General features: G+C 40.2%; 1 protein-coding gene across 1 annotated transcript; it reads right to left on the bottom strand.

Moving 5' to 3' along the window:
• Nucleotides 1-5,973: 5,973 nt before the first annotated feature.
• LOC137272674 (uncharacterized) lies at nucleotides 5,974-8,872 on the bottom strand. The gene is made up of 4 exons (XM_067805050.1): nucleotides 8,755-8,872; nucleotides 7,602-7,679; nucleotides 6,943-7,054; nucleotides 5,974-6,546 (listed from the first exon to the last, which is right to left on the bottom strand). Exons 1-4 carry the CDS (start codon nucleotides 8,828-8,830, stop codon nucleotides 6,213-6,215), a joined length of 600 nt encoding a protein of 199 aa, XP_067661151.1. The 5' UTR covers nucleotides 8,831-8,872; the 3' UTR covers nucleotides 5,974-6,212.
• Nucleotides 8,873-9,330: the final 458 nt, after the last annotated feature.

Below are 9,330 nucleotides of genomic sequence, written 5' to 3'. Positions count from 1 at the left end.
TCTCTTCCCACAGAGGTTACTCCTGTCATATCTTCCTACGTAACCTGTTTTAATACCGCCATATTTCCCGGTCATTGAGAAATCCCCTTGCGGCAAAAAATCGCAACAGGAATTATCTCCCTTGTTACTATCCAATCAGAACACGCGTTAAAAAGACTTGGCTCCAATATGGCGGCCCCCATGGAGTTGGTTCATCAACGTACGAAGGAAAGGAATCGTTATGTCACGTTTAACTGAAAATCGGAAACTGGCAATAGAGAGTGCAGGGATCAATCGCCATGATGTGTTTGTAGTAGCAAAAACTGGTAGTGGCAAGTTTTCCCAATGCATTCGGAAATTACCGGTATCTTGTGAATGATCCTTCTTGAAACAACGTCGCTGATTGCACAAATATATCTGAATACCTCCATTCGCGAGTCAGGAAGATACGACAGGAGTAACCTCTGTGGGAAGAGAATGGGGTCTCGGGGTACAAGGACGTCTTTGAGGGGTTTTCGGGCGTTCTCTTTGTCCATGATGAACGTGACTCACAGGATGTCCAAGTCTTTTCTGAGACCACTAAATACCTTTCTGTACCAACAAACAGACACATTACACATTGTTCATAATTCATTTCAGGATGAACAGTCAAGACGAATGTTCTATTTGATAAATCCCATTGGGGGATTAAATGTGATCTTCTTTTTAATTAAACTCTCGTGTAATTCAGGCTTTTACTGGATGTGCATATTAACCGGTACTACAGTTTACCGAAACATTACACATTAATACGTATTTTATTCCTCACAAGCCATTAACTCAACACCACACCACACCACATTAGATGCAACTGTCTGCTTGGTTACACAGACAGTGTAGTGATATCTTTCATCTGTTTTTGTACCATTACTTAATGTATCGCGTGATTTTCCCATTATATACACGCGCCCGTTCTGGCAAATACATTGAATTATATCCAAGGACACTATGACCAAGTTCACTATAATAGATGCACTGCAATAGGTGCTTCGTAGTCAGAGTTTCAAATGTGAAACGTTACGCGAAACATGATTGGATCCGTTATTTTCATCTGTTCAGCCACGGGCAAACTGTAACGCAGATGGGGTTGCACAGCATAGAGAATATGACAAGTCTTCTTATATGCGAGCGAAGCGAGCAAATGTTGACAACGCACTTCCCTCGCTTCGGATCGAAAAATATTTTTCATGTCAAAATAAAATATCGCCACTATCAAAGATACACTCCCATTTCCTCACTTGGTTGTGTTCTCAGATTTCGTACCTCATATTTAATTACTTACGTGAAGTATGTTTTATTCAACATTTTAAGCTCCACTCCTGGTATACAGATCGTTCTTCGCCACCATTACCCCTTCCAGCTTCCGGTTGAACGGAGTGACGAAGCAGAAATTAAAAAGAAATTCGATTCTTTATTACGTATAGATGGCCATGAGGCCAACAGTACAACATGTGTAAACAGTGAGGTAGAAACATACATATGCGTCACACTGTAAATGTTGATCTTAGTACAATTAATATGATTATATATTCACAACTTTGTTGGTTTCGATCGGAGTACGAACACTTTTCAAAAAAAAGATACACAGTCTTAAAAGTCTATTTTTATCGCTTGTTTTCATCAACGCAAGAAATATTTGGACATGAGGGTGTGTATGACAATATTCAGGTAAATATCTAGCACGATATTCATTGTAGAGAGCACACACCAGTGTGATATGGAATTTATCTTCTAGATCAGTCACACAAGAAGTACAAAACGCAGTTTCATAAGTTTTGGAATGTCTATAAGAATTAACATTAAATCATGTACATTACAACGAGTCTTTGTCAAACCGTAATTTTTTTTAGCCAATAGCTTTTAGAATATTTTCAAGAGAATAATCAGTCTGTATTCTTGCATAGAGTGTCAATGATTGGGAAAGGACCACGTGTTGATGCCGCTGTTGGTAATAGATATCTTTTGAGAGCTGTTTAAAATTACCAAGAAAGCATTGCACATTACCTTACATTTTGTGCTATCCACACGTAGCCAAAGCCATATCTAAATAATAACTTTCTCACCTTTGATACCCAATTCTCGTCTCCATTATCATCTAGTCTTTTTAACATTTCATAACACTTCCTTGTGTATCTGTATGGCGGTTGGCGTAAGATCCTGATCCAAAACGACAAAAGACTAATATAGGCATTGGATAACGACCACATTCTGCCAGCGCGGCTTTACCTGATGCCCTAGAGCCAATCTGTAATACGTATTTACAAAAACGTGTATGCACCCTTTCAACTGGTTTACGTTTTTCCCATCCCCAGAGTTCAGCCCCATATAAAAGTATACTTAGGCTTAATCTTGCCATCAAATAGCTTGAATGCTGCATCAACTGGGATATTTTGTATTTTGTTGACTGGGTAAAGGGCCTTTTCTGCTTGTTGGGAAAGCAGAAATTTACAAGTTAATCAATATACATTATAAATGACACTGGTGACAATATACACCCTTGTCTTACTCCACATGATGTGTTAAACATGCTAGTCATGGTTGTTTTACTGCACCGAACTGAAGCCTTAACATTCTTGTAAATATTTGTTAAAAGGTTATGTACCTTACCATGTATACCTCTTTGGAGCAGCAGATAGTGCAGTTTACTCCTGTTCACTGAATCAAACGCTTTTTTCGAAGTCTACAAATATACAGTAGAATTTACCCATCTTTTTCTAATATATTTGTGAATAATGGAATATCCCTCCCTAAAACCGGCTTGAGACTCCGAGATAAGACGTTGTGTTTCCATAGAAGACTGTATACGGTCGTTTATAGTGGAAATAAACACTTTACTTATTGTGTCTAATATTGAAATTCCTCAGTAATTCCCTAGATCGTCCTTTACACCAGACCTAAATAAAGGCACTATTAATCCTAAATTACAAGAAGACGGAAAACATCCTGTCTCCAGGATATGGTTAAATAATGGGTTTAACAAAGGCAACAAGAGTCTAGAGACTCCTTAATTGATTCGGCAGGTATACCATCCTCCCCCGGTGCCTTACCACTTTTTAACTTTTCGATAGCATGGATAATTTCCTGGTCACTTATACAGCTGGCGTTATCGGGGTTTAAAAGATGTTGAAAATATTCATGCCATGTCTCAGGTGAAATCATTTATGGGCAAGCAATATCATAACAATATCTTTTAATTACTCTCCAAAATCGGGTACAGTTCTTGTCGTTTGCTGTGTCAAGAATGGCATCAAGTATATCCCTTTCATATCTAGCTTTCTTTTCACTACATAATTTCTGAAATTGTGTTTTAACGTCAAGGTATTTTCTACAATGCTCACCGTCATTTGTTTTTCTAAATTTATTCAGGAGCTTGAACTTATACCTCTTAAGTTGCTCACATTCTCGATCGAACCACTTGGGTTGGGGTTTACATTGCGTGTTGTTGATATTCAGAGTGGCTATTTTGTTATATTTTGAACTATCCTTATTTGCAGCGTTAAAACACTCACTAAATAATTCATTAAATATATGTATGACTTTATCTATGTCCTTATTCAAATGGTCAAAAAAGAGCAACGAATATTTGTCAATTACACTAGATAAATACTGATGGAACTCGCCATGCACGCTGTCTCTCCATATGAATCTGTCCACGTGCTCTACCCGAGCATGAGGCGCGCGTGCGTGGGGCGAGTCACGTGGTATACCTGAGTGAGAGGTTAAACTCACCTCCACTGTCAGTGGTAAATGGTCTGATTCACTCCTAGATAAAATTCTAAAATCGGTTATATTTGTGTATAAATCAGATGATACTATACACAAGTCGGTGACACTATTTCCTTGCTGACTAGAAAAAGTGAAATCTCCCGATCTATTATTTCCAGCCCTACCATTTAGGATATGCATACTTAAGTTGCCACATATTGATAGCAGTTGTTTCCCTTCATCATTTATCACAACATCTTTAGAAGATCGTAAGATATCAAAACCATCAATGCCATATTCGAATTCGTCAAGAGGCAGATGAGTCGTGCGTTCATATCCCCAGAAAGACAGAAAGTAGCCGAGATGTATTCTGTTGATAGGGTCAACAACCTCCAGTCCAACAGGTCCATACCATATAATTCTTCAAAACTGTTAACAGATGCCTCAGAGTGTGTGACATATACGAACTTGTTTATCAAAGCTGGTGTGTAAAAATAACAAACAGTCTGTCCATTTGGTATGCAGTCCACTAAAACTGTGGACAATGGAGTTAGCGACGTAAACAGCAATACCCCCGCTATAGCGTCCGCGTCCAAAGCGACGTTGTCTCACACACTGGAAACAAGTATAATCTGTAAACAGATTTTCAAAATCTGTAGTGTTTCGGACCAAGTCTCTATGAAACAAATAATATTGTAATTTGTAATTTCTGTCCGGATTTTAGAATAAAGTCCGTTGATATTCCATGTAAGCAACGTTAAAGATTGTGGACCATTGGAGTCTAATATTGTACTGATTTGTATTTGTTCAGTAGCCTGGTCTCGGCCGCACCCCTAGGTCTCCTGTCATTCAGGGCATCCGTATCCTCGGTGTTGACTTGTCGTCTGCTACGTGGAGACCAGGGCCCCGTTTCACAAAGCTCTCGTAAGCCTAAGATCTCGTAACTTTTCTCGTAGTATCCGTAGCTCCTGTGTTACAACATAGGAGGCACAATGGCTACGAGAAAACTTACGCGATCTTAGGCTTACGAGAGCTTTGTGAAACGGGGCCCTGTCCCGGGTCCCGCTAGTCTGAGTGTCGGTTGTATCCCGAGTGTTGTCAAAGGGACGTTGCCGTGCCCCTATCTGAACTTAACTTACTCCAATCATAAGCATAAACATAGCCATTCACCATCAGCTTGTTATAGGATATGTAACAATCGTCACCATTATCCCTGTAGTACTTTACAAACTCTCCAAGCTGCCTGCGTGTTTCTCTCACTGATTGTGTATAGTCGGGTGACACTCTGTATGTTTTGTTGCCGCGTAGCTCATCTCTAGCAACTTGATACACACGCTCCCTGTCTTTATACGATGAAAACAGTACTATGATAGGACGTGGTTTCCTCTTCGTGGGTAGCCTGTGAGTTCGCTCTATGTGGATATTACGGACCTCGACCTCACTCATATGTAGTTCATTACACAGGAAGTTTTTAACTTTGTCTTTCGAGCTTGACCACGTTTCATTTTTTTCTTCGTCCTTCATTCCGAAAAATATAAGGTTGTTTCTCCTTAATTGTGACTCTAACTTTTCGACTCTACCTGACAAATTAAAAAGAAATGCAATGTACCATATTGCCTAATTTTAACATGAACCTGTTGGAATTTATTTGTCTTATCTGTCGTCTCTATTGTTAGAAATTTCGTAGCATTTATGAAAACATACATACATGAAAACACCTCTGGCGTAATGGGCGAATGAGGCAGGGGAGGTAACTGTAAGTATTCCATATGGAATAATACCACCTGTTCCTTCACTCAGTTGAGCCAGAAGCTGGAAGGGGAAGCTGGAGGCGAAGATATGCCATGTGATGTTTAAAATGCTGAATAAAAATATTCACGTGATTAATTGTTCAATATGAGAGCACAACCAAGTAAAGAAATGGGTGTATACCTTTGATGGTGGCGATATTTTCTTTTGACATGAAACATTTTTCGAACCGAAGTACGAAGAACCGAGGTACGTTGCCAACCTCGACGCACAAGTAAGAAGACTGAGAATTGTCTCTTTGCTGCGCACAGATTGACTGTGTAATGTTTGCCAGAAGCAATGAAAGGCCTTGGCTTTCGTTCGTAAAGAGTTTGAGAAGCATTCAAGAAATATCATATCGGTCATCAATGTCTTACACACCGATGAGTAGGAAACACATGCTAAAAACCCCTGGTATAATTCGTAGGAACTTGAGGGTTACTTTCTAAGTTACAGCCTTGGTGAATGAATACTAAGTCTTTATTTCAATGTGACCAAGCCTGTCCAGAGAAAACAGAAAATAATTTACCTGGAATTGTACAATCGAAAATATTAATGTATAAGACAAAAGAACAAATAATTATGTCTATGACTGCAAGGCAGAATATAATGTGATTCAGTCTGTCTGGAGACTGTTGAGTGTCTGTTGTGACATATCTGTCTACTTATTCCACACATCGTATGTTATATTGTTACTGTCCTCATTTTTCTGGCCTCACAGTCATTTCCTCATATTTTACATTGGTATACGTTGACGATCCCTGAGTTCTGTCGCTACCAATGGCGAGGGTGTTAGCATAAATCTGACCTCGTGACTTCCGGTTCCGGTTTGTCATGCCTCCAATCAACTCGTGATTCTCGTAGTTCCTTCTGGTCTCTTCGTCCTGGAAATCAGAACCCCAGCTGAAGACGCTGGCGGCGTCCCTGATAGCTCTTGACGCTTCGTCTCTATCAAGTCGTCGAAGATGTATTTGGGGGTCTTCAGATTGGTAGAAATCCGATGATGCCTCGATGTCAATCACCTTCTCAGTCCTCCTGTGGGAAACATAGCTTTTGTTTAACGTTGCATGTTCGTGATAATAATGTCGGATACAAAATCTTGTTGACAGGCGATTGTACCCTGAGGTTATGGTCAATCGAGTACATATCTAAACCCACCGCGATACAGCTGCCTCTGATGGTTACGGCGTAAAACAGCATTCACTTTCGAGTGTTCGCGTATAAGCAGAAATCTGCGTTTTTCACGCAAAAATATAACAAAAACATGCAAAGATATAATGGAAATGAAAAGTACTATCTTTTAAGGTATTGTGAACAGGCCGTTTATGTGTCACGCTGATGGTTCCTAGTTCTGTAAGGTGTGAATCTGGACTATACCACAGCGAGGCTCGTGGCGTAAAACAACATGCAGTGAATATTGTCAGTGCTCACCGCTTCCGTACGAAGTGCCAGACACACACAACGAGACTAAGGAGAAGGATAGCTCCCACTATTGAGGCGGAGATGATCGCAATTTTAACCACATATGGCATAAGATGTCCATCTGCACGAAAGAAAGCTTAGAAATCATATCATTATGCACACACGCAATATTGCAATATATTTTACAGGGGGTGGTGGACTTCACTGCATATATATTAGGAATTTAAACTAGGCATTTGGCATGACGACCGAACGCTTTAACCAGTAGTTTCTAGTTTACACTGGTCATCCGAAAACCTGGTTTCGATTCCACCACTGGGGCAATATACTGCCCTTCCGCCCTCAAAACAGAAAACTAACTCTAACTGTTGTAAATGAACAGCATTTAAACTGAACAAAAATCCGACACCCTTCCCGAACCGAACACCAACACACATGCGCGCGCATCTACACACACACATTACACATAATATTGATGATGTACAAGCAATGTAAAGCATGAATCAAGTGGGATATTGAGGTATGAAACATTGGTTGCTTTGGATATGTGATCGTGACTCGACATAAGTAAAAGTGACGAGGCCATTACAAGCATGGACAGGTTATCTAACAGATTCCCACGTCTATATCATGAATCACTACCGCACAAGACATACGAAACTCTGTACCGTCTGCGCAGTTCGCCCCAGCTGTGTCAGTGCAACTAATTCCGGTACTTATTGGCGTGGACATCCGGTTTGCTTGAGCTGTAAGAGACAACGGCAGTCAAGGGAAGACAACAATCACAGACGGAAATATGTATGACAATAAACACATCGTTCGCTGTAGACAAATGTATTTCTGGGTGTGGATGATGGACACTCCTACGCTGCAGAGACGATGTACGCACGAAGACGACCTCAGCTTATGGGAACTAAATTCACGATTTATTGTTTGGAAAAGCATGCTGACGGAACGTATTTTAATTATAGATAAGTGAAAGAAGGAAGTGTTGGTGAACAATGTAAACACGGTTTCATATTGATGAGCCGATTATATGTACTATGAGTCTATATATACTCCGCCAGTTAGTATTTCTGTTTAACGACACTAGAATAACACTGCCGTGACTGGGTTATATCATCATCAAACAATTGATATAAACACGGATGGCACAAGGGGATATATCATCTACAACGAGTGGATTTAAACACAAATGGGCACATTGGGTTATGTCATCTCTAACAGGTGGATATAAACACAGATGTGACTGTTGGTTATATAATCTCTAACAGGTGGATATAAACAGATGAGACCGTGGGTTATATCATCTCTAAGGGGTGGATATAAACGCCCTGGAACCATTGGCCACATAATCACAAGACACAAATACCGAAAGGACCTTTGGTTTTAGTTCAAATCATTCTTTTTTTACATAACATTGATGGTATTGCCACGCCGCTTTCGGCAATTTGGGGCAATCGAACTTCAGGTTCGGCGTGAACGCGTTGACTACTGGTAGCCTAGTGGTAAAAGCGTTCGCTCGTCACGCTTGCAACACATGTTCGATTCCAAACATGGGTACAATGTATGAAGCGCATTTCTGGTGCCCTCTTGTTGCCAGAATATTGCTAAAAGCGGCGTAAAACTAATCTCACTCACTCATCCCATTCGCTACAGATACTAATTATAAGTGCAGACAAGAAGAGAATGGTTGTCTAAGCCTGGTAAGTATTAACATGTAAGCTTGACATAAATACTACCTCATTAGTAAATTACTCATTTTGCCACCATAAAGTGACTATTTAACAGCATTAAATTCCGACCTGAAACGACTCTTACCTGATAGTGTTGTGATTCCAGTTGAAGGCGAACACAAGGTAACAGCGATCACCGAATATATGACATATCGTGGCATGACAGATGTGCAGTGTGTTTATCAACTGATGTCCATGACTAATGAAGATCGTCCATCTGGACATTTAGCGTGAGGCGGAAACAAGGCGGCTATGGAGCAATGTTGCATTTTGTTGAATGTTAACTTTTGAAACCACTATTTCTCAACAATATAACGGCAATTTAAAGTCAGCATGTTTCTGGCTTCAGTTTTACTGCCTCTGCAAGCGCGTGGACGGTGGAGTAGCCTAGTGGTTAAAGCTTTGACTCATCACGCCGAAGACCCGGGTTCCATTTTCCACATGGGAACAATGTGTGAAGCCCATTTCTGGAGTCCCCTGCAGCGATATTGCTGGAATATTGCTTAAAGCTTCGTAAAAACGGCCACTCACTAACTCACTTCGATCACGCGTAATAAATAGGACAAACCAGATACGCAATTGATGATGTATATTTATCATGGGCATTTTGAAAATACAACACAAAAACGTGTCCGATGGATAGGTCATACTGTAACATATT

This window comes from Haliotis asinina, chromosome 2 (assembly GCF_037392515.1).
Source record: "Haliotis asinina isolate JCU_RB_2024 chromosome 2, JCU_Hal_asi_v2, whole genome shotgun sequence".
Classification (NCBI taxonomy): Eukaryota; Metazoa; Mollusca; class Gastropoda; order Lepetellida; family Haliotidae; genus Haliotis; species Haliotis asinina.
This window is presented reverse-complemented; position numbering and strand designations above follow the sequence as displayed.

What these genes read in the sequence shown, in the direction of transcription:
- LOC137272674 (XM_067805050.1), bottom strand. Translation starts at nt 8,830, where the DNA reads ATGCCACGATATGTCATATATTCGGTGATCGCTGTTACCTTGTGTTCG. An exon ending in TGGAATCACAACACTATCAG is followed by an intron (nt 7,680 to 8,754) that starts GTAAGAGTCGTT and finishes TGTCTCTTACAG; the next exon opens with CTCAAGCAAACCGGATGTCC. An exon ending in TGGGGCGAACTGCGCAGACG is followed by an intron (nt 7,055 to 7,601) that starts GTACAGAGTTTC and finishes TCTTTCGTGCAG; the next exon opens with ATGGACATCTTATGCCATAT.